General features: G+C 55.5%; 2 protein-coding genes across 3 annotated transcripts in view; both read left to right on the top strand.

The window, feature by feature from the left end:
- Positions 1-27,500, top strand: part of LOC147086784 (sodium- and chloride-dependent creatine transporter 1-like) — a 72,760-nt gene that overhangs the window by 20,513 nt on the left and 24,747 nt on the right. The window contains exons 1-3 of one of the 2 annotated variants that reach the window (XM_085978964.1): positions 5,003-5,362; positions 7,805-7,936; positions 10,667-10,931. In XM_085978964.1, the coding sequence (XP_085835090.1) occupies positions 5,338-5,362; positions 7,805-7,936; positions 10,667-10,931 (422 nt within the window). In that variant the 5' untranslated portion in view covers positions 5,003-5,337. Of the gene's footprint in view, positions 1-5,002; positions 5,363-7,804; positions 7,937-10,666; positions 10,932-27,500 lie in introns of those variants that run through there. The other variant, XM_085978963.1, reaches the window with a different exon arrangement.
- Positions 7,211-27,500, top strand: part of LOC147086771 (uncharacterized) — a 518,811-nt gene continuing 498,521 nt past the window's right edge. The window contains exon 1 of the mRNA XM_085978968.1: positions 7,211-7,305. The gene's annotated coding sequence lies outside the window, so the exon portion shown is untranslated. The remainder of the gene's footprint in view (positions 7,306-27,500) is intronic.

Genomic DNA, 27,500 nt, shown 5'->3' with positions numbered 1-27,500 from the left:
ATATCCCTCAACCCCACCCACCCACCTTCTCCCCATATCCCTCAACCCCACCCACCCACCTTCTCCACATATCCCTCAACCCCACCCACCCACCTTCTCCCCATCTCCCTCAACCCCACCCACCCACCTTCTCCCCATCTCCCTCAACCCCACCCACCCACCTTCTCCCCATATCCCTCAACCCCACCCACCCACCTTCTCCCCATCTCCCTCAACCCCACCTACCCACCTTCTCCCCATATCCCTCAACCCCACCTACCCACCTTCTCCCCATCTCCCTCAAACCCACCCACCCACCTTCTTCCCATATCCCTCAACCCCACCTACCCACCTTCTCCCCATCTCCCTCAACCCCACCTACCCACCTTCTCCCCATCTCCCTCAAACCCACCCACCCACCTTCTTCCCATATCCCTTAACCCCACCTACGTATCTTCTCAGGGTAAGGAGGGTGGGTGGCACTCATAGCTGAGGGAAGGGGGTCAGCCTCCCCTTGGGGAGAAGGGGCAAGAACTGCAAGGGGTGTGGGCCTCGGGGGGATGGGGGGGGAGGGTAAACAAAGATAGCGGGGGGGGGGCAGGCAGAGATTCCCCTTTAAGACATGAACTGGGAACTGTTTCTAGCTCGTTGATAGCAGTCACTCGGTCTGCTACTAATCTCCTGATCAGTGAGTAAGGAAGTGGAGTGGAATGGGAGGTCAGATCTTCAAGGGCGCTTTAAGGAGACGCAGTCTCTCACAGCTTAGGCTTTAGAGCAGGGTTGGAGGAAGGGCTGAACGTGTCATTTGTCTCTCAGCGGGCAGCACCCTCGCCTCTCAGTCAGAAGGTTGTGGGTTCGAGTCCCACTCCAGAGACTCGAGCACAAAAATCTAGGCTGACACTCCAGTGTAGTACTGAGGGAGCGCCGCACTGTCAGAGGGGCACCTCCGATAGTGCAGCGCTCCCTCAGTACTGCCGCTCCGACAGTGCGGCGCTCCCTCAGTACCGCCCGTCCGAAAGTGCGGCGCTCCCTCAGTACTGCCCCTCCGACAGTGCAGCGCTCCCTCAGTTCCGACAGTGCGGCGCTCCCTCAGTACCGCCCCTCCGATAGTGCGGCGCTCCCTCAGTGCCGCCCCTCCGACAGTGCGGCGCTCCCTCAGTACCCGCCCCTCCGACAATGCGGCGCTCCCTCAGTACTGCCCCTCTGACAATGCGGCGCTCCCTCAGTACCGCCCCTCCGACAGTGCGGCGCTCCCTCAGTACCGCCCCTCCGACAGTGCGGCGCTCCCTCAGTACCACCCCTCCGACAGTGCGGCACTCCCTCAGTACCGTCCCTCCGACAGTGCGGCACTCCCTCAGTACCGCCCCTCCGACAGTGCGGCACTCCCTCAGTACCGCCCTTCCGACAGTGCGGCGCTCCCTCAGTACAGCCCCTCCGACAGTGCAGTGCTCCCTCATTACTGCCCCTCCGACAGTGAGACGGAGGAAACAGGAGATGGTGGGGAAGTTAAAATCCCTCTGTGGCCTCCTCGGCCCCTCTCCCTATCTCTGTTACCTCCACCAGCCCTCCAACCCTCCGAGATCTACGCTCTCCTCCAATTCTGGCCTCTCGCGCATCCCCCCGATTTCCATCACACCACCATTGGCGACCGCGCCAGGGCCTCGAGCTCTGGAATTCCCTCCCTAAACCTCTCCGCCTCTCTCTCCTCCATTAAGATGCTCCTTAAAACCGACCTCTTTGACCCAGTTTTTGGTCACCTGTCCCTAATATCTCTGGCCGTCTGTGTCCGTGAACCGCCTGGGCACGTTAAAAGCACTTATTTAAATGAGCGCCATTGCGTCAGGGAGGGACCAAAATAGGCCGGGTGGTGAAGGAGTTAAATCTCTCTGCCTGGTGCCTGTCCTTGATTAATATTCAGCTCGAAATCTCTCTGCAGTAATGGCCTGATTTATTCACAGCCCTCGATTGTCCCAGAGGGGCTGTGTGGTGTTCCGTGTGATGAGGGAACACTCTCTGCATGGGTTCAGAGACGGGACAGGACTGCGCAATATCCCCCCCGCCCCCCAGCCCAATTCACTTCAAATTCTCTCCACGCTGTCGGGTGCCTTTCATTCCTTGGACAGCAAAAGGAGTGCCTCTGTGTCTGCGGGTCTCTGTCTGTGTGTTTCTGTGTTTGTGTTTCTGTCTGTGTGTCTCTCTGTCTGTGTGTCTCTGTCTGTGTGTCTGTCTGTCTGTGTGACTCTGTCTGTGTGTCTCTGTCTGTGTGTTTCTGTTTCTGTCTGTGTGTCTCTGTCTGTGTGTCTCTGCCTGTGTGTCTCTGCCTGTGTGTCTGTCTGTCTGTGTGACTCTGTCTGTGTGTCTCTGTCTGTGCGTCTCTGTCTCTGTATCTGTCTGTGTTCCTCTGTCTGTGTCTGTCTCTGTGTCTGTCTGTGTGACTGTCTCTGTGTATGTGTGTGTATATTTGTGTGTGTGTGTGTGTATGTGTATACACTCGCGCAGGGCCTGGCTGAGGACAGGCGTGTGCTTGGCTGCGATGCCCCATGTGGTCGAATAGCCGGCCGGCACTCACTTGCTGGGGCCCGGGCATGAAACATTGGCTGCCCGGAACAGGGACACCGCCACCGGGAAGGGGCGGGGTGTGCGCGGTGGCTGTGCCTTTCCCCCACCGCAAAATGCTTCACAAGTGGCCCCCTCAGCACTAGAGGGGGCCGTCGACAGGCCCCTGAACCATAGCGAGGGGACTGCCCCCCACACCGGAGCTGCAACACGCGCTCGGCTGCCGCGACGTCCAACTAGGCCCCAGCCCGCGGGGCAAGTTAGCTGCCGGCTGTTGCCATGGCGATGCCACCGGCCGGTCAGGCATTAAGGCCCATATTAAGCGCTTGGCGTTCCTCAACCCCTGACCTTGGCGGGAGGCAGCTTTCTTGTGTTTATTATTTAACTCCCCCCACACCCCCGCCCCTCGGGATCCAGTTGCAACCATTCATGGAAGGGCGGCCTAGCTTAGAAACCAGCGACGACTGGAGCCTGCCTGGACTTGTGAAGACGTCAAGTGCCTCCGTGACAGAGGAAGGGAGTCTTGACGCTGTTTAGAAAATCCACACACAAATTCCGACGTGCCCGCACACCCACATTGGCTCCAATTCCGGTTACGCCTCAATTTTTAAATTCTTATCCGCGTGTTCAAATCCCTCCTCGCCACACCGCCCCCCCGCCCCATCTCTGTAACCTCCTCCAGCCCCTACAACCATCCGAGATCTCTGCGCTCCTCTAATTCTGGCCTCTCGCGCATCCCCCCGATTTCCATCGCTCCGCCATTGGCGGTCGTGCCTTCAGCCGCCTGGGCCCCCGAGCTCTGGAATTCCCTCCCTAAACCTCTCCGCCTCCCTCTCTCCCTCTCTCTCTCTCTCCTCTAAGACTCTCCTTAAAACCGACCTCTTTGACCCAGCTTTCGGCCACCTGTTCCCTAATATGCGAGGAGCATTCGTAATAAGGTGGATGAATTAGCTGCACAAATAGATGTAAACGGATATGATATGATTGGGATTACGGAAACATGGCTCCAGGGTGACCAAGGCTGGGAACTCAACCTCCAGGGGTATTCAATATTCAGGAAAGACAGGCAAAAAGGAAAAGGAGGTGGGGTAGCATTGCTGGTTGAAGAGGAGATTAACATAGAACCATAGAAACATAGAAGATAGGAGCAGGAGTAGGCCATTCGGCCCCTCGAGCCCGCTCCGCCATTCAATGAGATCATGGCTGATCATCCAAATTCAGTACCCTGTCCCTGCTTTCTCCCCATATCCCTTGATCCCTTTAGCCTTAAGAAATATATCCAACTCCTTCTTGAATATATTTAATGTATTGGCCTCTACTGCCTTCTGTGGTAGAGAATTCCACAGTTCACCACTCTCTGGGTGAAGAGATTCCTCCTCATCTCTGTCCTAAATGGCTTACCCTTTATCCTTAGACTGTAACCCCTGGTTCTGGACTCCCTGACCATCGGGAACATCCTTCCTGCATCTAGTCTGTCCAGTCCTGTCAGAATTTTATAAGTTTCAATGAGATCCCCTCTCATTCTTCTAAACTCCAGCGAGTATAAGCCCAATCGACCCAATCTCTCCTCATACATCATTCCTGCCATCCCAGGTATCAGCCTGGTGAATCTTCGCTGAACTCCTTCCATGGCAAGAACATCCTTCCTCAGATAAGGCGACCAAAACTGCACACAATACTCAAGATGTGGTCTCACCAAGGCCCTGTACAACTGCAGCAAGACATCCTTGTTCCTGTACTCGAATCCTCTCGCTACGAAGGCCAACATACCATTTGCCTTCTTAACCGCCTGCTGCACCTGCATGCTTACCTTCAGCGACTGGTGCACAAGGGCACCCAGGTCTCGTTGCACTTCCCCTTCTCCCAATCTACTGCCTTCCTGTTTTTGCCAGCAAAGTGGATAACCTCACATTTATCCACGTTATACTGCATCTGCCATGTTTCTGCCCAATCACCCAACATGTCCAAATCATCCTGGAGTTTCTCGGCATCCTCCTCACAGCACACACGCCCACCCAGCTTTGTGTCGTCTGCAAATTTGGAGATATTACATCTAGTTCCCTTGTCTAGATCATTAATATATATTGTGAATAGCTGGGGTCCTCGGACCGATCCCTGCGGTACCCCACTAGTCACTGCCTGCCACTCGGAAAAAGACCCATTTATTCCAACTCTTTGCTTTCTGTCTGCCAGCCAGTTCTCTATCCAAGTCAATACCTTGCCCCCAATCCCATGTGCCTTAACTTTACACGCTAATCTCTTATGCGGGACCTTATCGAAGGCCGGTTTCCCGCCCATGCACAGTGCATACACAAAACCGGCACTTTCGTTGGGCCTACACGTGAGTACCCAGCGCGTACTCACCCGTGGGGACCCGAATTTCTGGCCCATTAAATATATTCAATGAGTTGGATATATTTCTTCAGGCTAAAGGGATCAAGGGATATGGGGAGAAGGCAGGGACAGGGTACTGAATTTGGATGATCAGCCATGATCTCATTGAATGGCGGAGCAGGCTCGAGGGGCCGAATGGCCGACTCCTGCTCCTATCTTCTATGTATCTATGAAAGCAGGAGAGATTAAGAGACATTGAGAGACATTAAGAGATATTCAAGGCGAGAGGAGGTGGAAATGGGGCAGGTTGAGGAGCAAAGGATGGCTCTAGATGGGGTGTGAATTGTGCTGGTGGAATGAAGGACCGCTGAAGGAGGGAAGAAAAATCAATAAGTGTGGATAAAAAAAAAGAAGAAAATATATATATGTGACAGGGGCCGAGGTTATGATCTGAAATTGTTGAACTCGATGTTCAGTCCAGAGGGCTGTAGAGGTAAGACTTCTTTACTCCTGTACTCGATTCCTCTTGTAATGAAGATAGACTCCCTTCTTGACGACTTTGCCCAATGTAAACACGTCACGCCTTGGCGACACCGCCAGTGAGATGGACAAATGACAGTGCGACCACGTTCATACAGCCAATGGTCCCATTCTAAATGTGGGCACAGGGATCTAGAATCTCACCGCACAGGAGGAGGCCGTTCGGCCCATCGTGCCTGTGCCGGCTCTTTGAACGAGCTCTCCAATCAGTCCCACTCCCCCCTGCTCTTTCCCCACAGCCCGGCACATTTTCCCCCTTCCAGTATTTCTCCAATTCCCCCTTTTGAAAGTTACTATTGAATCTGCTCCCACCGCCCTTTCAGGCAGCGCGTTCCAGATCACAACAACTCGCTGCGTAAAAACATTCTCCTCATCTCCCTCTGGTTCTTTTACCGATTATCTTCAATCTGTGTCCTCTGGTTACCGACCCTCCTGCCACTGGGAACAGTTTCTCCTTATTTACTCTATCAAAACCCCTCATGAATTTAAATACTTCTATTAAATCTCCCCCTTAACCTTCTCTGCTCTAAGGAGAACAACCCCAGCTTCTCCAGTCTCTCCACATCACTGAAGTCCCTCATCCCTGGTACCATTCTGATCAATCTCCCCTTAACCTTCTCTGCTCCAAGGAGAACAATCCCAGCTTCTCCAGTCTCTCCACATCACTGAAGTCCCTCATCCCTGGAACCATTCTGATCAATCTCCCCTTAACCTTCTCTGCTCTAAGGAGAACAATCCCAGCTTCTCCAGTCTCTCCACATCACTGAAGTCCCTCATCCCTGGTACCATTCTGGTCAATCACCCCTTAACCTTCTCTGCTCTAAGGAGAACAACCCCAGCTTCTCCAGTCTCTCCACATCACTGAAGTCCCTCATCCCTGGTACCATTCTGGTCAATCTCCTCTGCACCCTCTCCAAAGCCTGGAAATCCTTCCGAAAGTGCGGTGCCCAGAATTGGACACAATGCTCCAGCTGGGGTCTAACCAGTGTACATATTAGAAATCTAAAAAGTTTAGGACTGGAAACTGGAAGTTGAATTCTCTCTGCTCTCCCTGGTCCAGTTATTCCTCGTCTCTTCCCGCTCTCTAATCCTGCTTCATCTGAAGGCTATACTGGTCCTGAGACAGAAAGAGAGACAGAGAGAGAGACAGAGAGAGAGAGAGAGAAACAGAGAGAGAGAGAGACAGAAAGAGAGAGAGAGACAGAAAGAGAGAGACAGAGAGAGAGACACAGAGAGAGACAGAGAGAGAGAGAGAGAGAGAGACAGAAAGAGAGAGACACAGAGAGACAGAGAGGGAGAGAGAGAGACAGAGAGGGAGAGACAGAGAGAGAGAGGCAGAGACAGAGACAGAGAGTGAAAGAGAGAGACAGACAGAGAGACAGACAGAGAGAGAGCGAGAGAGACAGACAGGGAGAGAGACAGAGAGACAGACAGGGAGAGAGACAGAGAGACAGACAGAGAGAGAGCGAGAGAGACAGACAGGGAGAGAGACAGACAGAGAGAGAGCGAGAGAGACAGACAGGGAGAGAGAGAGAGACAGAGAGAGAGAGACAGAGAGAGAGAGAGACAGAGAGAGTGAGAGACAGAGTACAGACTAAGCGACCACCAACTGGAAATTGAAAAAGGCAGATACAAGAAATCCTGGCAGCCTAGAGAGAATAGAATATGCGATCAATGTCTGGCTGGCGAGGTTGAAACAGAAATGCATTTCCTCCTAAAATGCGAAAAATTCAACACATCAAGAAACATATTATTCAACAAGCTAAGCCAAACAACCCCAGATTTCAAGGAATTGGATGATCTGTCAAAATTGAGATTAGTCCTGGGAGAAGGAGACAGACCATACCTTGGGGCCAAATATGTAACAACATGTCACAACCTGAGGACTGTTTAAAAGTAAGACTGTTTAAAATTAATATTGAACGTACCAAATGAAGTAGAAAGACTGTTTAAAATTAATATTGTTTAAAAGTAATATTGTATGTACCCAACAAATGTCAAATCGATTGACACCTACAGAATGTTGGAAAACTGTACCTTTTTGCTATGTAAGCTTTGGCAATATGGTTCTCTGTAAACTTTCATGCCAATAAAGCATTTGAATTGAACTGAACTGAACTGACAGAGAGAGAGAGAGAGAGGTGATGAGAGAGAGAGAGAGAGAGACAGAGAGAGAGAGAGAGAGAGACGGAGAGAGAGAGAGAGAGAGAGAGACAGAGCGAGAGAGAGAGAGAGCGACAGAGAGAGGAGAGACAGAGAGAGAGAGAGAGAGAGCGACAGAGAGAGAGAGACAGAGAGAGAGAGACAGAGAGAGAGAGAGACTATTTAATACATTTTAGAAGATTTTCCTAACTCGCTAGTTTTAATGTGCTCTTGTCTGTTCCCTCTGATCCAGGGGTCTTCCTCATTCCCTATATCCTGGTTGCTCTGACTGGAGGGATTCCCATCTTCTTCCTGGAAATTGCGCTCGGGCAGTTCATGAAGGCCGGAGGGATCAAAGTTTGGAATATCGCGCCTCTCTTCAAAGGTTGGTGGTGAGCTGGGGGTGGGGGGGAATCGTTTCACCCACTGCCCACCCGAGGGAGTGGTGGTCACCCGGTAGCCGGGGTTTGCAACCCGCAACACCGACAGCTTCCTGACTGTGAGCGGGAGTGAAGGCTTTCATTGCAGTGTGATGGGGAATTCCCAGTGTGCTGATACACGCTGGTCAATGAGGCTCCTTCCCACCGAGCCAGAGCCCAGACTGAACCGGACTACTAATGGGCATTGGCAACCTTAGTCCAGCTCGGTGTCTCTGTCTCTGTCTCTCTGTCTCTCTCTCTCTCTGTCTCTCTCTCTCTCTCTCAGCCTCCCTCTCTCTCGGTCTCTCTCTGTCTCTCTCGCTCTGTCTCTCTCGGCCTCTCTCTCTGTCTCTCTCTCTCTGTCTCTCTCTCTCTCTATCTATCTCTCTCGGCCTCTCTCTCTCTCTCTCTGCGTCTCTCTCTCTGTCTCTCTCGGCCTCTGTCACTCTCGGCCTCTGTCACTCTCTCTCTCTCTCTCTCTCTCTCTATCTCTCTCGGCCTCTCTCTCTCTCGGCCTCTCTCTCTCGGTCTCTCTCTCTTTCGGTCTCTCTGTCTCTGTCTCTCTCTGTCAGGCCCTGGTAGACGAGAGGCTGACAGTCCATCACTCTATAGATTAAACAACTTGCGGTGTCTTATTTTGAGTGCAGCGGGCAGAGACTGAAAAGCACTCTCCATGGAGCAATTTTCCCTGAACTGAGACCCTGCTGGCTTTTTTTAAAGCAATGAGGTTGATCTTTTGAAGGTCAGCACCGTGGCTGCTGAACGGTTCAGAATCAGAGGATAAATGATGAGGAATGCGTGCTGGCAGATTTGCTGCATTTAATTAGAGGCTGATAAATCAGCCAACCTAGACAAGGGGGAAGTTCCAGGCACTACACGCAGTCCTGAAATCATTGCAAACACCCCTCGACTAGTGGGGTCATCTGCTGGGGTACTGAGGTCCGGCAAGATCCCACGACACCGGGGAGAACTCCCCCCTGCTCTTCTTCCAGTAGTGCCCGTGGGATCTTTTACATCCACCTGAAAGGGCAGGCGGGGGCCTCGGGTTTAACGTCTCATCCGAAAGACGGCACCTCCGACAGTGCAGCGCTCCCTCAGTACCGCCCCTCCGACAGTGCGGCACTCCCTCAGTACCGCCCCTCCGACAGTGCGGCGCTCCCTCAGTACCGCCCCTCCGACAGTGCGGCGCTCCCTCAGTACCGCCCCTCCGACAGTGCGGCGCTCCCTCAGTACCGCCCCTCCGACAGTGCGGCGCTCCCTCAGTACCGCCCCTCCCGACAGTGCGGCGCTCCCTCAGTACCGCCCCTCCGACAGTGCGGCGCTCCCTCAGTACCGCCCCTCCGACAGTGCGGCGCTCCCTCAGTACCGCCCCTCCGACAGTGCGGCGCTCCCTCAGTACCGCCCCTCCGACAGTGCGGCGCTCCCTCAGTACCGCCCCTCCGACAGTGCGGCGCTCCCTCAGTACCGCCCCTCCGACAGTGCGGCGCTCCCTCAGTACCGCCCCTCCGACAGTGCGGCTCTCCCTCAGTACCGCCCCTCCGACAGTGCGGCGCTCCCTCAGTACCGCCCCTCCGACAGTGCGGCGCTCCCTCAGTACCGCCCCTCCGAGAGTGCGGCGCTCCCTCAGTACCGCCCCTCCGACAGTGCGGCGCTCCCTCAGTACCACCCCTCCGACAGTGCGACGCTCCCTCAGTACTGCCCCTCCGACAGTGCGGCACTCCCTCAGTACCGCCCCTCCGACAGTGCGGCGCTCCCTCAGCACTGGCACCGGGGGAGTGTCGGGCCTGGATTACGGGGCGCGAGTCTCTGGAGTGGGGGCTCGAACCCACGACCTTCTGCCTCTGAGGGCGAGGGTGCTGTCCTATGAGGAGAGATTGAGTAGACTGGGCCGATACTCTCTGGAGTTTAGAAGAATGAGAGGTGATCTCATTGAAACATATAAGATTCTGAGGGGGATTGACAGGGTAGATGCTGAGAGGCTGTTTCCCCCCTGGCTGGAGAGTCTAGAACCAAGGGACCCGGGTTCGAATCCGGCCTCGGATGACTGTCTGTGTGGAGTTTGCACATTCTCCCCGTGTTTGCGTGGGTTTCCTCCGGGTGCTCCAGTTTCCTCCCACAGTCCAAAGATGTGCGGGTTAGGTTGATTGGCTATGATAAATTGACCCTTAGTGTTAGGGGGATTAAATACATGGGGTTACGGGGATCGGGTGGGATATGTGTTGGTGTAGGGGTTACGGGGATCGGGTGGGATATGTGTCGGTGCAGGCTCGATGGGCCGAAATGGCCTCTATCTGCACTGTGGGGTTTCTGGTTTCTGGTTTCTGGTCACAGTCTCAGGATAAGGGGTCGGCCATTTTGGACTGAGATGAGGAGGAATTTCTTCACTCAGAGGGCGGTGAATCTTTGGAATTCTCTGCCCCAGAGGGCTGCGGAGGCTCAGTCGTTGAATATATTCAAGGCTGTGATCGATAGATTTTTGGACTCGAGGGGAATCAAGGGAAAGTGGCGTTGAGGTAGAAGATCAGTCATGATCTCATTGAATGGCGGAGCAGGCTCAAGGGGCCGAATGGCCTACTCCTGCTCCCATTTCTTATTTGACTTTGTTCTAGTTTCTTGACTGGGTCTTCTCTGAGCAACGTGATAGACTATTTGTACCGTTCTTCCTCCCCTTACCCTTCTCCCCTTCTCTCCGACAGGGCTCGGCTACGCGTCAATGGTTATCGTCTTCTTCTGCAACACCTACTATATCATGGTGCTGACCTGGGGCTCCTACTACCTGGTGAATTCCTTCTCGGACACCTTGCCCTGGGCCTCCTGTAACAACACCTGGAACACGCCCGCCTGCAGCGAGGACTTCGGGCCGGCGGTCTGCGCCAACGGGTCCGGCGGCAACGGCAGCTGGGCGGGCGGGTCGTGCCAGCACCCGGTCGAGAAGCAGTCGCCCATCGTCGAGTTCTGGGAGTAAGTCCTTGCGTCTTCTTCTGCTTGAGAGAGCTGTTGACCCCACGTGATGGTGGCGGGGGTGGGGGAACCGGGTGGGAGGCCCAGGAAGCCCTGGCAGTGGACGGAGAGCCCGTCTGACCCCCGAGGTCCATTGGAGACGGGCAACGGCTACCCAATGTGGTACGGAGCCCAAGGACCCTAATCGCTGTACGGGTTACCTCGCCCTCCCGCCACGGGTTGGAAAAGCGTGCGGTGGACTTGGTTTGAGGGCAAGATATGGGGCGGGGGGGCGGGGTAAGGGGGCTTGGCTTGGCTCGCGACGCCTCCACAGTCGAGCAGCCAGTCGACACGCGGCGTCCGGGCTCGCACACCCGCACGAAGTACAGCCACTCGGGTGAGATAGCCGAGGGGAGGTCGGGGCCTGTGGCACCCCATCAACGAGACTCCGACCCCCTGGGAGAGGACGACAAGGAAGAGGAGGGGGGCGGGGGAGACCATTGATGATGGAAGAATAGATGAACATCTTTCAATTTGAAGGATTTCCCATGGTCTTTTGTTTCCGGGGGCATGGGAACAGGAAAGAGAAGATTTGTCTCTGGTTTGGATGGTTGACCGTTGCCTAGCAACCGGTTGTGTTGTCGGGCAATCTTCTTTCTTTTACCTTTTCTCTATATTTTTTTTCTTCCTCCCTCCGTGTGATGGGTGGCTGGGGGGGTCCATTTCGCGTGGATCTGTCCGAGCGTTCGACAAAGAACCGTGGCTCCCAAAACGCCTTGGATGCGCCCGCCCTTTCCTAAGCCGCCCATCGGTTGGGCCTATCCGTTGAGGCCTGAGAACGGGGGGGGGGGGGGAAGAGGTGGGTTGGGTTCCCATGAGGTGGCGCATTCCCGGAAGCCCCCGCCCAGCTCATCCGACCCCCTCCGATTTGTTTCCCCGGAGCCGAGCTGCCTCAGGCCTGGGGAACGTCTCCAACTCTGTCAGTCAGGCCCAAAGAGAAGGTGGGAAATCCCACATGTCAAGGAGGTGGAGGGAGAGTTACATCCATCCCTGAGAGCAAATATTAAATAACTCCATTTATCATCCCTCAGCGTCTCCTACCATCCCCAATCTCTGTTTCTCTCCCTCTATCTCCAATCTCTCAGTCTCTCCCTCCCTCTCTCTCCAATCCTTCAGTTTGTCTCTCCCTCTCTCCGATCCCTCAGTCTCTCTCTCCCTCTCTCCGATCCCTCAGTCTCTCTCTCCCTCTCTCCGATCCCTCCATGTCTCTCTCTCCCTCTCTCCGATCCCTCAGTCTCTCTCTCCCTCTCTCCGATCCCTCCATGTCTCTCTCTCCCTCTCTCCTATCCCTCCATGTCTCTCTCTCCCTCTCTCCGATCCCTCCATGTCTCTCTCTCCCTCTCTCCGATCCAGTCTCTCTCTCCCTCTCCGTTCCCTCAGTCTCTCTCTCTCCCTCTCTCCGATCCCTCAGTCTCTCTCTCCCTCTCCGATCCCTCAGTCTCTCTCTCCGATCCCTCAGTCTCTCTCTCCCTCTCTCCGATCCCTCAGTCTCTCTCTCTCCCTCTCCGATCCCTCAGTCTCTCTCTCCCTCTCTCCGATCCCTCAGTCTCTCTCCCTCTCTCCGATCCCTCAGTCTCTCTCTCTCCCTCTCCGATCCCTCAGTCTCTCTCTCCCTCTCTCCGATCCCTCAGTCTCTCTCTCCCTCTCTCCGATCCCTCAGTCTCTCTCTCCCTCTCCGATCCCTCAGTCTCTCTCTCCCTCTCCAATCCCTCAGTCTCTCTCTCCCTCTCTCCGATCCCTCAGTCTCTCTCTCCCTCTCTCCGATCCCTCAGTCTCTCTCTCCCTCTCTCCGATCCCTCAGTCACTCTCTCCCTCTCTCCGATCCCTCAGTCACTCTCTCCCTCTCTCCGATCCCTCAGTCTCTCTCTCCCTCTCTCCGATCCCTCAGTCTCTCTCTCTCCCTCTCCGATCCCTCAGTCTCTCTCTCCCTCTCTCCGATCCCTCAGTCTCTCTCTCCCTCTCTCCGATCCCTCAGTCTCTCTCTCCCTCTCTCCGATCCCTCAGTCTCTCTCTCCCTCTCTCCGATCCCTCAGTCTCTCTCTCCCCTCTCTCTGTTCCCTCAGTCTCTCTCTCCCTTCAATCTCTCTCCCTCTCTCCGATCCCTCAGTCTCTCTCTCCCCTCAATCTCTCTCCCCTCTCTCCGATCCCTCAGTCTCTCTCTCCCCTCAATCTCTCTCCCCTCTCTCCGTTCCCTCAGTCTCTCTCTCCCTTCAATCTCTCTCCCTCTCTCCGATCCCTCAGTCTCTCTCTCCCCTCAATCTCTCTCCCCTCTCTCCGATCCCTCAGTCTCTCTCTCCGATCCCTCAATCTCTCTCCACCGCCTCCGATCCCTCAGTCCCTCTCTCCCCTCAATCTCTCTCCCCTCTCTCCGATCCCTCAATCTCTCTCCACCGCCTCCGATCCCTCAGTCCCTCTCTCCCCTCAATCTCTCTCCCCTCTCTCCGATCCCTCAGCCTCTCTCTCCGATCCCTCAATCTCTCTCCACCGCCTCCGATCCCTCAGTCCCTCTCTCCCCTCAATCTCTCTCCCCTCTCTCCGATCCCTCAGTCTCTCTCTCCCCTCAATCTCTCTCCCCTCTCTCCTATCCCTCAGTCTCTCTCTCTCCCTCTCTCCAATCCCTCAGTCTCTCTCTCCCCTCAATCTCTCTCCCCTCTCTCCGTTCCCTCAGTCCCTCTCTCTCCGATCCCTCGGCGTCACTCTCACTCCCTCCCCCCTCCCAGTGCCGACTATTAACCGGCAGATACTCAGTCAAGTGGGAGGTGGGTGGGCGTTGGGTGGGGGGGTTGGAAGCCCGGTGACCCAGCACCCTCAGGGAGTCGTCGTCCTCCCCCGTCACCCCCCTCCCACGCCCGAGGCCAAACCCACCATCTCATCCAAGCTCGGCCGGACAACAGGACAGATCCTCGGGATGATCCCCACCGCCATCCCTGCGTACGTTCATACAATAGCAAAATACTGCGGATGCTGGAAATCCGAAATAACAACAGAAAACGCTGGAAAAATTCAGCAGGCCAGGCAACATCAGTGGAGAGAGAAACAGAGTTAACGTTTCGGGTCGAAACCCTTCGTCAGAACTGAGAAATACAGGAAATGAAACAGAAAGCCAGTTTAGGGCTGGGAAATGGGGGAGGGGATGAAAGAAGAGACATTAAGAGATATTCAAGGCGAGACGAGATGTTAATAGGACCGGTAAAGAAACAAACAATGGTTCTAGATGAAGTGTGAAATGCGCTGGCAGAGTGAAAGACAAGCCCACTGACTCCCACAGCTACCTGGACCACACTTCCTCCCACCCCGCCTCCTGTAAGGACTCTATTCCATTCTCCCAGTTTTTCCGACTCCGCCGCATCTGCTCCGACGATGCCACCTTCCACACCAGTGCTTCCGACATGTCTTCCTTTTTCCTCAACCGAGGATTCCCCTCTACCGTGGTTGACACGGCCCTCGACCGTGCCCGTTCTATCTCCCGCACTTCTGCCCTCACCCCTGCCCCTCCCTCCCGGAACCACGATAGGGTTCCCCTCGTCCTCACCTTTCACCCCACCAGCCTCCACATTCAACGGATCATCCTCCGCCATTTCCGCCACCTCCAACGTGATCCCACCACCAAACGCATCTTCCCCTCCCCTCCCCTTTCAGCATTCCGTAGGGACCGCTCCCTCCGAGACACCCTAGTCCACTCCTCTACCACCCCCAGCACCCCTTCCCCTTCACCCGGCACCTTCCCGTGCAAGCGCAGGAGATGCAACACCTGCCCATATACCTCCCCACTTCCCACTGTCCAGGGCCCCAAACACCCCTTCCAGGTGAAACAGCGATTTACTTGTACTTCTTGCAATCTAGTATACTGTATTCGCTGCTCACGATGCGGTCTCCTCTACATTTGGGGAGACCAAACGCAGATTGGGCGACCGCTTTGCGGAACACCTCCGTTCAGTCCGTAAGGGGGACCCCGAGCTTCCGGTGGCCTGTCACTTTAATTCTCCGCCCCATTCCCACTCGGACCTCACCGTCCGCGGCCTCTTGCATTGTTCCACGGAAGCTCAGCGTAAACTCAAGGAACAGCACCTCATCTTCCGATTAGGCACTTTACAGCCTTCCGGACTCAATATCGAGTTCAACAACTTCAGATCATAACCTCGGCCCCTATTATATTTTTATATATTTTTTATCCACACCTATGGTTTGTGCCTTTTCCTTGTTTTCTCTCTCCCACATGGCAGCTGTCTCTCACACTGCCAGCACATTTCACACTTCACCGAGAGCCATTGTTTGTCTCTTTACCGGTCCTATTACCATCTCCTCCTGCCTTGATTATCTCTTAATGTCTCTTCTTTCATCCCCTCCCCCATTTCCCAGCCCCCAAACTGGCCTTTTGTTTCATTTCCTGCCTTTTCTCTCAGTCCTGACGAAGGGTTTCGACCCGAAACGTTGACTCTGTTTCTCTCTCCGCCGATGTGGCCCCCTGGCCTGCTGAGTTTCTCCGGCGTTTTCTGTTGTCATCCCGCGTACGTTCAGCCGGCGTTGTTGTCGTTGCGTGCGCGCGCCTGTGTCTGTGCGCGCATGTGTGTGTGTGTGTGTGTGTGTGTGTGTGTGCTCGTTTCCCCATCATGCATTGCAGGTTGCCATGGGAACGGCGGGCGGCCATGTTTTTTTTCCCTCCCCTTGAAATTCTCTCTCTCTCTCTCTCTTTTTTTTTCCGGAATCCGCTTGTGCTGCTGCTGACACTCTGTCCTCTCACTGTGGTGTTCTTTTGCAGCGGGCCGGGGTATTGTGGTCGCAGCCTTAAGCACCCGCCGGGCGGTGCGGCGACACAGCCATAAAAAAGCCAACTGACCAGTCACAGGAGAGGATTCGGACACCTGACCGGACGGGCGGTCTGGTCTGGTCAGTGCCATTTGAAATTTGACCCTTGACTAGTTTTCCTTAGTTGTGCTTTTGTCTTTTTTTTCCGAATTCCAATGATTGTCACTTGGCTCTCTCTCAACTCCACTTGCCCCTTGAGGCCGCGTTTTCTCTCTCTCCCCCCGCAGCTCTTCACGTGCCCCAGGCGTGGGCTGCCGCGGAGTGGCGGGAAGGCCGTTCAGTTGAGCGAGCGGGCGGCGTTTTGGTCTTCGCCCGACGTTCCACGCGCTGTCTAGTTGCGGGGTGGGTGGCGGGCGGGCTGGGGGGGGGGGATGCTGTGGGGAGGGTTTATCGCCCTGACCGCAGCGGCACTGGGCTGGCAGGTAGGGTGGAGCGGGGGAGGGAAATGAGCCGGGCTTTCCGCTGATCCCAGTCGGCCGCGTGCGGGCCTGACCACGAGTGCGGGGGGGGTCTGTGGATGAGGACGCGGTTGGTCGCCACTGCATCGTTCCCCGGGTCTCACGCCCCCCCGGGTGTCACACCCTCAGGTGTCACGCCACCCCCCCAGGGTGTCACACCCTCAGGTGTCACGCCCCACCAGGTGTCACGCCTTGTATAAAACACCAGACAGACCAGGTCAGTAGCTAGCCATCACGAGCGTTCTCCAGACCTGACACGCCGTTAGGAACTCCAGTTATTATACGCAGTAAAAAAAAAAACTTTGTCTCACTGGCCCCTCAATTTCCACCGACTTGTTCAAGGTGCCAGATTTCCTAACAGCCCCGCCTGTCCTCCAGGGGCAGGGATTTATCAGCAGCCGCCAACCTAGAGAAGCTTCCCGCGCCAATTGTCCTCTAACTGACCCGAGATGTGTGCCTGTTGTAGAATCTCAGCACAGGAGGAGGCCGCTCGGCCCATCGTGTCCGTGCCGGCCGACAAAGAGCTCTCCAGCCCAGCCCCACTGTCCAGCTCTCGGTCCGTAGCCCTGTAGGTTACGGCGCTTCGAGTGCATATCCAAGTACTTTTTAAATGTGATGAGGGTTTCTGCCTCGACCACCCTTTCAGGCAGTGAGTTCCAGACCCCCACCGCCCTCTGGGTGAAGAAAGTTCTCCTCAACTCCCCTCTAATCCTTCTCCCAATGACTTTAAATCTCTGCCCCCTGGTTATTGACCCCTCGCTCAGGGAAATAGGTGTGATGAAATATGTCATTCATCAGACTCTGTATTTAACTACATATATTGTATTGCCTGCTCCGGTGTTTTACCTTGTATTGTATATAGTGCACCGCCCCCTTTCTCCCCATTGGGTGTGTCGGCTCCGCCCATACCTGGCCCTACTTAAGACAAGCCCAGGCTTGTCTTGCAGCAGAACAGCAGAATGCTAGGTGAAGACACAGGCATCTTTCTTTGCTAACAAAAGCCTTGTTTTATCCAGTTAACTTTGAGCCTTGAAGTTATTGAGGCGCATCAATCGGTCCTTCCTAGCCACTCTATCCAGGGCCCCCTCATCATTTTATACACCTCGATTAAATCTCCCCTCAGCCTCCTCTGTTCCAGAGAAAACAACCCCAGCCTCTCCGATCCTTCCTCATCGCTAAAATTCTCCAGCCCAGGCAACATCCTCGGCAATCTCCTCTGCATCCTCTCTAGTGCGATCACATCCTTCCTGTACTGCGGTGACCAGAACTGCACGCAGTACTCTAGCTGCGGCCTAACAAGTGTTCCATACAGTTCAAGCACAACCTCCCTGCTTTTGTATTCTATGCCTCAGCTAATTAAAGCAAATATCCTGTAGGCCTTCTTAACCGCCATATCTACCTGGCCTGCCTAAGCTTTGAAAGTTACTATTGAATCTGCTCCCACCGCCCTTTCAGGCAGCGCATTCCAGATCACAACAACTCGCTGCGTAAAAAACATTCTCCTCATCTCCCCCTCTGGTTCTTTTACCGATTATCTTCAATCTGTGTCCTCTTTAGACCACTTGACTACTACCCCCTCAAGGGGGAAGATGGGGCATAATCCTGAGAGGGGCTAGCCAGATTAAACACGACTCCAATTTAGTGGTCGATAACCGTACTACTGCGTCAGCCATGGCTCTGTGTGCAGCACTCTCACCTCTGAGTCAGACGGTTGTGGGTTCAAGTCCCACTTCAGAGACTTGAGCACATAAAGCTAGGCTGACACTCCAGTGCAGGACTGAGGGAGCGCCGCACTGTCGGAGGGGCGGTACTGAGGGAGCGCCGCACTGTCGGAGGGGCAGTACTGAGGGAGCGCCGCACTGTCGGAGGGGCGGTACTGAGGGAGCGCCGCACTGTCGGAGGGGCGGTACTGAGGGAGCGCCGCACTGTCGGAGGGGCGGTACTGAGGGAGCGCCGCACTGTCGGAGGGGCGGTACTGAGGGAGCGCCGCACTGTCGGAGGGGCGGTGCTGAGGGAGCGCCGCACTGTCGGAGGGGCGGTGCTGAGGGAGCGCCGCACTGTCGGAGGGGCGGTACTGAGGGAGCGCCGCACTGTCGGAGGGGCGGTACTGAGGGAGCGCCGCACTATCGGAGGGGCGGTACTGAGGGGGCGCCGCACTGTCGGAGGGGCGGTACTGAGGGAGCGCCGCACTGTGGGAGGGGCGGTACTGAGGGAGCGCCGCACTGTCGGAGGGGCAGTACTGAGGGAGCGCCGCACTGTCGGAGGGGCGGTACTGAGGGAGCGCCGCACTGTCGGAGGGGCAGGACTGAGGGAGCGCCGCACTGTCGGAGGGGCAGTACTGAGGGAGCGCCGCACTGTCGGAGGGGCAGTACTGAGGGAGCGCCGCACTGTTGGAGGGGCAGTACTGAGGGAGCGCTGCAATGTCGGAGGGCAGTACTGAGGGAGCGCCACACTGTCGGAGGGGCAGTACTGAGGGAGCGGCGCACTGTTGGAGGGGCAGTACTGCGGGAGCGCTGCAATGTCGGAGGGCAGTACTGAGGGAGCGCCGCACTGTCGGAGGGGCAGTACTGAGGGAGCGCCGCACTGTCAGAGGGGCGGTACTGAGGGAGCGCCGCACTGTCGGAGGAGTGGTACTGAGGGAGCGCCGCACTGTCGGAGGGGCGGTACTGAGGGAGCACCGCACTGTCGGAGGAGCGGTACTGAGGGAGTGCTGCACTGTCGGAGGGGCGGTACTGAGGGAGCGCCGCACTGTCGGAGGGGCGGTACTGAGGGAGCGCCGCATTGTCGGAGGGGCGGTACTGAGGGGGCGCTGCACTGTCGGAGGGGCGGTACTGAGGGAGCGCCGCACTGTCGGAGGGGCAGGACTGAGGGAGCGCCGCACTGTCGGAGGGGCAGTACTGAGGGAGCGCCGCACTGTCGGAGGGGCAGTACTGAGGGAGCGCCGCACTGTCGGAGGGGCGGTACTGAGGGAGCGCCGCACTGTCGGAGGGGCGGTACTGAGGGAGTGCCGCACTGTCGGAGGGGCAAGTACTGAGGGAGCGCCGCACTGTGGGAGGGGCGGTACTGAGGGAGAGCCGCACTGTCGGAGGGGCAAGTACTGAGGGAGCGCCGCACTGTCAGAGGGGCAGTACTGAGGGAGCGCCGCACTGTCGGAGGGGCGGTACTGAGGGAGCGCCGCACTGTCGGAGGGGCGGTACTGAGGGAGCGCCGCACTGTCGGAGGGGCGGTACTGATGGAGCGCCGCACTGTCGGAGGGGCAGTACTGAGGGAGCGCCACACTGTCGGAGGGGCAGTACTGAGGGAGCGCCGCACTGTCGGAGGGGCGGTACTGAGGGAGCGCCGCACTGTCGGAGGGGCAAGTACTGAGGGAGCGCCGCACTGTGGGAGGGGCAGTACTGAGGGAGAGCCGCACTGTCGGAGGGGCAAGTACTGAGGGAGCGCCGCACTGTCAGAGGGGCAGTACTGAGGGAGCGCCGCACTGTCGGAGGGGCGGTACTGAGGGAGCGCCGCACGAGGGGCGGTACTGAGGGAGCGCCGCACTGTCGGAGGGGCGGTACTGATGGAGCGCCGCACTGTCGGAGGGGCAGTACTGAGGGAGCGCCACACTGGCGGACGGGCAGTACTGAGGGAGTGCCGCGCTGTCGGAGGGGCGGAACTGAGGGAGCGCCGCACTGTCGGAGGGGTGGTACTGAGGGAGCGCTGCACTGTCGGAGGGGCAGTACTGAGGGAGCGCCGCACTGTCGGAGGGGCGGTACTGAGGGAGTGTCGGAGGGGCGGTACTGAGGGAGCGCTGCACTGTCGGAGGGGCAATACTGAGGGAGCGCCACACTGTCGGAGGGGCAGGTCTGAGGGAGCGCCGCACTGTCGGAGAGGCAGTACTGAGGGAGCGCCGCACTGTCGGAGGGGCAGTACTGAGGGAGCGCCGCACTGTCGGAGGGGCGTTACTGAGGGAGTGCCGCACTGTCGGAGGGGCGGTACTGAGGGAGCGCCGCACTGTCGGCGGGGCGGTACTGAGGGAGCGCCGCACTGTCGGAGGGGCGGTACTGAGGGAGCGCCGCACTGTCGGAGGGGCGGTACTGAGGGAGCGCCGCACTGTCGGAGGGGCGGTACTGAGGGAGCGCCGCACTGTCGGAGGGGCGGTGCTGAGGGAGCGCCGCACTGTCGGAGGGGCAGTGCTGAGGGAGGGGCGGTACTGAGGGAGCGCCACACTGTCAGAGGGGCAGGTCTGAGGGAGCGCCGCACTCTCGGAGAGGCAGTACTGAGAGAGCACCACACTGTCGGAGGGGCGGTACTGAGGGAGGGGCGGTACTGAGGGAGCGCCACACTGTCAGAGGGGCAGGTCTGAGGGAGCGCCGCACTCTCGGAGAGGCAGTACTGAGAGAGCACCACACTGTCGGAGGGGCGGTACTGAGGGAGCGCTGCACTGTCGGAGGGGCAGTACTGAGGGAGCGCCGCACTGTCGGAGGGGCAGTACTGAGGGAGCGCCACACTGTCAGAGGGGCAGGTCTGAGGGAGCGCCGCACTGTCGGAGGGCAGTACTGAGGGAGCGCCGCACTGTCGGAGGGGCAGTACTGAGGGAGCGCTGCACTGTCGGAGGGGCAGTACTGAGGGAGCGCCGCACTGTCGGAGGGGCGGCCCTGAGGGAGCGCCGCACTGTCGGAGGGGCAGTACTGAGGGAGCGCCGCACTGTCGGAGGGGCGGCCCTGAGGGAGCGCCGCACTGTCTGTGGGGCGGTCCGGAGGGAGCGCCGCACTGTCGGACCCGAGGCCCCCGTCTGCCCTCTCAGGTGGACGTAAACGATCGCACGGTGTCCTGGGCCCAATTTTGATCCCTCAGCCATTATCAGTCAAAACAAAACACAGATTAACCATGTCTGTTGTGGGAAGTTTACAGTGCCAACACCAGTAAGTCCATTTCAAAGTATCTCATTATGTGGAGAGATTTGGTTATACGATAAATATTTGTGTGAATGCAAATCATTCTGCAAGGGCACCCAATGCCCACTGGGCATACCCTTTGTTCTGCACTGTGTTTTATCTTTGTTCTTCACGCCTGATTGGCTCCTGTAATCATTTTGGATCTCGACACTAAGGGAGGTCAGGCCAGGGTATGTGACCCCAATAAGCGTTCTTCGTACAAACTCACGCTGTGTAAGGAAAAAGCGCCGATTGAAACGAGGCTATGGCATGGTAGCCATGGCTACAAGACAGTCAGGGCGAGGGATCTAAATAGGCCTGGTTATAAGGTCCACAGGAATCTGGTAGAAATGGGGGAGGAGTCGTGATTAAGAATGAAATCACTTCAATGATAAAGAGAGGAGAGAACAAGCAGTAAGCAGGCAGTAGAGTCTTTCTGGCTGGAATTCAGAAATAAGAACATAAGAAATATGAGCGGGAGTCGGCCACTAGGCCCCTCGAGCCTGCTCCTCCATTCAATGAGATCACAGCTGACCTTGGGCTCAAAGCCACTTCCCCGCCCGCTCCCCATAACCCTTCACTCCCTTATCTTGCAAAAATCCGTCTATCTCCACCTTAAATGTATTTAATGACCCAACCTCCACAGCTCTCCGGGGCAGAGGATTCCACAGATTCACGACCCTCCGAAAGAAGAAATTCCTCCTTATCTCAGTTCTAAAAGGGCGATCCTTTATTCTGAAACTATGCCCCCGAGTTCTAGATTCCCCCACGAGGGGAAACATTCTCTCTGCATCTACCCTGTCGAGCCCCCTCAGTATCTTATGTGTTTCAATAAGATCACCTCTCATTCTTCTAAATTCCAATGAGTATAGGCCCAACCTGCTCAACCTTTTCTTATAAGTCAACCCCTTCATCTCCGGAATTAACCGAGTGAATCGTCTCTGAACTGCCTCCAATGCAAGTATATCCCGCCTTAAATAAGGAGCCCAAAACTGTACGCAGTACTCCAGGTGCGGTCTCACCAAACGCCCTGTACAGTTGTAGCAGGACTTCCCTGCTTTTATACTCCAACCCCCTTACAATAAAGGCCAACATTCCATGGGGAAGGATTTAAGACGGTAGTGGGAGTTGTGTATAGGCCCCCTGGTCGCAGCTGTGAAGTGCTAGATTGTATAAATGCAGAGATTAGACAAGCGTGTAGCAAAGGCAGAATGGTTTTAACGGGGGATTTTAGCTTTCATATACAGTAGATTGGGAAAAGCAGACTAGCACCTGTCAGAAAGATAGTGTGTGTCCGGGATAGTTTTCTATGTCCTAGAGGCAACAGGGGGGCAAGCCATATTAGATTTAGTAATGAGCAATGAGCCAGATTTAGTTAACAGCCTAACTGTGCGTGAACGTTTACTCAATCGCGATCATAACATGATCGAGTTCAACATAGTGTTTGAAAGGGCGAAACGCGAAACAGCTACTGAGATTCTAGATTTGGGCAAGGCCGACTTCAACGGAATGAGACAGAGGCTGTCCACAGTACAGGACGATATAGGCGGGTTGGTCAGATGGGCAGAACAGTGGCAAATGGAATTTAACCCTGAAAAGTGTGAGGTGATGCATTTTGAGAGGACTAACAAGGCAAGGGAATACACAATGAATGGTAGGACCCTAGGAAGGACGGAGGATCAGAGGGACCTTGGTGTGCATATACATAGATCCCTGAAGGCAGCAGGACAGGTAGATAAGGTGGTTAAAAAAGGCATATGGGATACTTGCCTTCATTTAGCCGAGGCATAGAATATAAGAGCAGGGCGGTTATGATGGAGCTGTACAAAACGCTAGTTAGGCCACAGCTGGAATACTGTGTGCAGTTCTGGTCGCCACACTATAGGAAGGATGTGATTGCATTGGAGAGGGTGCAGAGGAGATTCACCAGGATGTTACCTGGGCTGGAGCGCTTCAGCTATGAAGAGAGACTGGACAGGCTGGGGTTGTTTTCCTTAGAGCAGAGAAGGCTGAGGGGGGACCTGATTGAGGTGTACAGAATTATGAGGGGCATAGATAGAGTAGATAGAAAGGAACTTTTCCCCTTAGTAGAGGGGTCAATAACCAGGGGGCATAGTTTCAAGGTAAGGGGCAGGAGGTTTAGAGGGGATTTGAGGAAAAACCTTTTCACCCAGAGGGTGGTTGGAGTCTGGAACTCACTGCCTGAAAGGGTGGTAGAGGCAGGAACCCTCACAACATTCAAGAAGCATTTAGATGAGCACTTGAAATGCCATAGCATACAAGGCTACGGACCAAGTGCTGGAAAATGGGATTAGAATAGACAGGGCTTGATGGCCGGCGCGGACACGATGGGCCCAAGGGCCTCTTTCTGTGCTGTATGACTCTATGGCCTAGAAATTCAGTTTGGGGCGGCCAGCTCGCTCGCGCCCAGAAAGTACCGCTGCGCGCGGAGCCACTTGCGCCCGCCGGAAATTCAGTTTCAGTGCCCCAACTCGAAGGCGGCCGTTATTCAAGGGTTTCGGCACCCCCGCTTGGGGCGCTGAAACTGAATATCGGCGCGCTAGGTGCCGCAGCGCCACCCGCTGCGGAGCGGCAGGCTGCGGTACTGCAGGCCTTCCTCCCTCTTTTAAGGGGGAGGTGCCTGCAACAGCGAGATCGCCGCTCGCTAGTGCCGGCAAATGAGCCCGGCACCACGGAGAAGTGCCGGGCTCCCGGAAAACAGCCGGCAATGCCGCAGGGGGGGGGGGGGGTGGAGGAGGTGCAGGCAGGCGGCTGCCGAAAAAGCGGCCGACCGCACCTCCGCCTTAACTCGCCCCACTAACGCTAGAGGACGGCCCCGTTTTCTGATCGCTGTTTGCAGCCGCTGCGGAAGAGGCGGCCGCAACTAAATATGGCGGTCGGGCCGGTAGCGGGGCGGTAGCGGGGCACTGCGCACACCGATGACGTCATCGGTGGCGGCGCAGCGCTACTGGCTAACGCCGCCATTACCGCAGCGCTGAATATCGGCGAAAGCTCAGCAAGTGGCGCAAAAGCCCTCTTTGGGCGAAAACTGGGCGCAAAGCCTACTGAATTTCTAGCCCTGTGACTCTATGACAATAAACTGGGCAGATCTGCTAATGGGTAAAACGACAGCAGATCTGTGGGAGATGTTCAAGAAAAGAATTTAAGGTGATACAGAACCAGTTTATACCCCTGAGGGGCAAGAGCGCTAATTACCAAAAAACCCCAGCCATGGACAACTAAAGAGGTAAGGGACAGCATTAAACTAAAGGAAAGAACATACAAGTATGAAAAAGATAGCACAGATCCTGACGAATGGGAAAGATACAAAGAACATAGACGGGGAAAGGCTGTTCCCACTAGTTGACGGTACAAGGACTAGGGGACACAGATTTAAGGTTTTGGGCAAGAGATACGGGGGGGAACGTGAGGGAAAACTTTTTTACGCAGCGAGTGGTGAGGACCTGGAACTCGCTGCCGACGGAAGTGGTGGAGGCGGAGACACTCGATGTTTTCAAGGGGGAGACTGGACAGCCACTCGAGGGGAATAAACTTGCAGGGCTACAGGGATAGAGCGGGGGAATGGGACTGACTGGATCGCTCTACAGAGACTCGATGGGCCCAATGGCCTCCTCCTGTGCCGTTATGACTCTATGACAGCAAAGAATCACAAAACAGAAAGTAAGAGCGACAAGACGGGAGTATGAAAAGAAACTTGCACAGGATATCGAAATCAATACGAAGAATTTTTACAATTATATTAGGAAAAAGAGGGTCGCCAGGAGCAATGTTGAACCATTAAAAACTGAAAACGGTGAGATTGTCAATGATAATAAAGAAATAGCGGACATGTTGAATAATTACTTTACGTCAGTATTTACAGTAGAGAGTGAGGATAGAGTGCCAGAAATCCCGAGGAAGCTAATACTGAATCAGGGACAGGGACTCAATAACAGTAATGAAGAAAATAATGGGACTAAAGAGTGAGAAATCCCCAGGACCAGATGGTTTCCATCCCAGGGTTTTAAAGGAAGTAGGTGAGCACATTGCAGATTCCCGAACTATAATCTGCCAAAGTTCTCTTGATTCAGGAACCGTTCCTTCAGATTGGAAGATTGCGTGTGTCACTCCGCTATTGAAGAACGGAGAGAGAGGGAAACCAGGGAATTATAGACCAGGGAGCCTGACATCAGTTGTCGGGAAATTTCTCCAATTCCCCTTTTTGAAAGTTACGATTGAATCTGCTCCCACCGCCCTTTCAGGCAGCGCGTTCCAGATCACAACAACTCGCTACGTAAAAAACATTCTCCTCATCTCCCCTCTGGTTCTTTTACCGATTATCTTCAATCTGTGTCCTCTGGTTACCGGCCCTCCTGCCACTGGAAACAGCTTCTCCTTATTTACTCCATCAAAACCCCTCATGATTTTGAACACCTTTATTAAATCTCCCCTTAACCTTCTCTGCTCCAAGGAGAACAATCCCAGCTTCTCCAGTCTCTCCACATCACTGAAGTCCCTCATCCCTGGTACCATTCTGGTCAATCTCCCCTTAACCTTCTCTGCTCTAAGGAGAACAATCCCAGCTTCTCCAGTCTCTCCACATCACTGAAGTCCCTCATCCCTGGTACCATTCTGGTCAATCTCCCCTTAACCTTCTCTGCTCTAAGGAGAACAATCCCAGCTTCTCCAGTCTCTCCACATCAGTGAAGTCCCTCATCCCTGGTACCATTCTGGTCAATCTCCCCTTAACCTTCTCTGCTCTAAGGAGAACAATCCCAGCTTCTCCAGTCTCTCCACGTCACTGAAGAACCTCATCCCTGGTACCATTCTGGTCAATCTCCCCTTAACCTTCTCTGCTCTAAGGAGAACAACCCCAGCTTCTCCAGTCTCTCCACATCACTGAAAAACCTCATCCCTGGTACCATTCTAGTCAATCTCCCCTTAACCTTCTCTGCTCTAAGGAGAACAACCCCAGCTTCTCCAGTCTCTCCACATCACTGAAGAACCTCATCCCTGGTACCATTCTGGTCAATCTCCCCTTAACCGTCTCTGCTCTAAGGAGAACAATCCCAGCTTCTCCAGTCTCTCCACGTCACTGAAGAACCTCATCCCTGGTACCATTCTGGTCAATCTCCCCTTAACCTTCTCTGCTCTAAGGAGAACAACCCCAGCTTCTCCAGTCTCTCCACATCACTGAAGTCCCTCATCCCTGGTACCATTCTGGTCAATCTCCCCTTAACCTTCTCTGCTCTAAGGAGAACAACCCCAGCTTCTCCAGTCTCTCCACGTCACTGAAGTCCCTCATCCCTGGTACCATTCTGGTCAATCTCCTCTGCACCCTCTCTAAGGCCTCGACATCATTCCTAATGTGCGGTGGCCCAGAATTGAACACAATGTTCCAGCTGGGACCTAACCAGTAATTTATAAAGGTTTAGCGTAATTTCCTTGCTTTTGTACTCTTGTATTTGTGAAGCCCAGGATCCCGTGTGTTTCTTTAACAGCTTTATCAACTTGTCCTGCCACCTTCAGAGCGTATTTTGTTTAAGGTGTTAACAGCGGAGAATGCTAGTTCTTGCTGTGGTCCATTCCTAGCCTCCTCCGAGTTTTGTTCCATGTCCCCTGGTATTTCAATCCTGCAGCGTAGTGGACAGCTTGGTCAAAGGAAGAATACTGTCCTCGTGAGGGTTCAGGGCTGGGGGGGGGGGGGGGGGGGGGGGCGGGGAAGGAGGGAGGGGTGATGGGCAACTGGGAGAGAAGGGAGAACCAAGATCATTGTGGCTGTCAGCAAGTTGAGGAAACTGGGTTCATGCTCCCTGGGACAGAACTCGCCCAGATGCGCGAGGAGCCACTGGGATCGGGAGTCGGCGGGGCGCGGTAGAAGGGGACACAGATCGGGGATTTTGGCGGCCTCGATCGTCCCCAGTCGGTGGCGAGTTTAACCGGGGCGAGGGCTGGGTGGTGGTGGGAGGGGAGAGGTTACGGAGTGGCGATAGCTGGCCTTGGGATAGGGCGGTCGGAAAACCGGTTGAGGGTTCCTGATTTCCCCCCCCCCCCCCGCCACCCTCCCTCCTTCTCGCTGGGAAAGTGCGGGTGTCAGGACGGGAATCGGGGTGGCGCTTGTCTGCATGGCTGCAAAGTCCCCTCAGCGCTCGCCTCCATGTCTCCCACGTGAAGAGGGGGCGGGTTAGCGTGAGGGAATAGCGTCCTTGCGGGGGCGGGGGAGGGGGAAAGAGAGGAAATTGTTGGGGGGAGCGGGGAAGGGGAAGAGGAAGGGCAGGCGTGAAGAATGGACGTCACGTCACGTTATGCCATATGTCACCTCACGTCCCGTAACGTCGCGTGACGCCGTA

The sequence above is a fragment of the Somniosus microcephalus genome, unplaced genomic scaffold, assembly GCF_052327205.1.
Source record: "Somniosus microcephalus isolate GS21.2 unplaced genomic scaffold, FLI_Smic_1.0 unresolved_chr7, whole genome shotgun sequence".
NCBI lineage: Eukaryota > Metazoa > Chordata > Chondrichthyes > Squaliformes > Somniosidae > Somniosus > Somniosus microcephalus.
The sequence above is the reverse complement of the archived record's forward strand: the minus strand, read 5'-3'. Positions and strand labels throughout refer to the sequence as shown.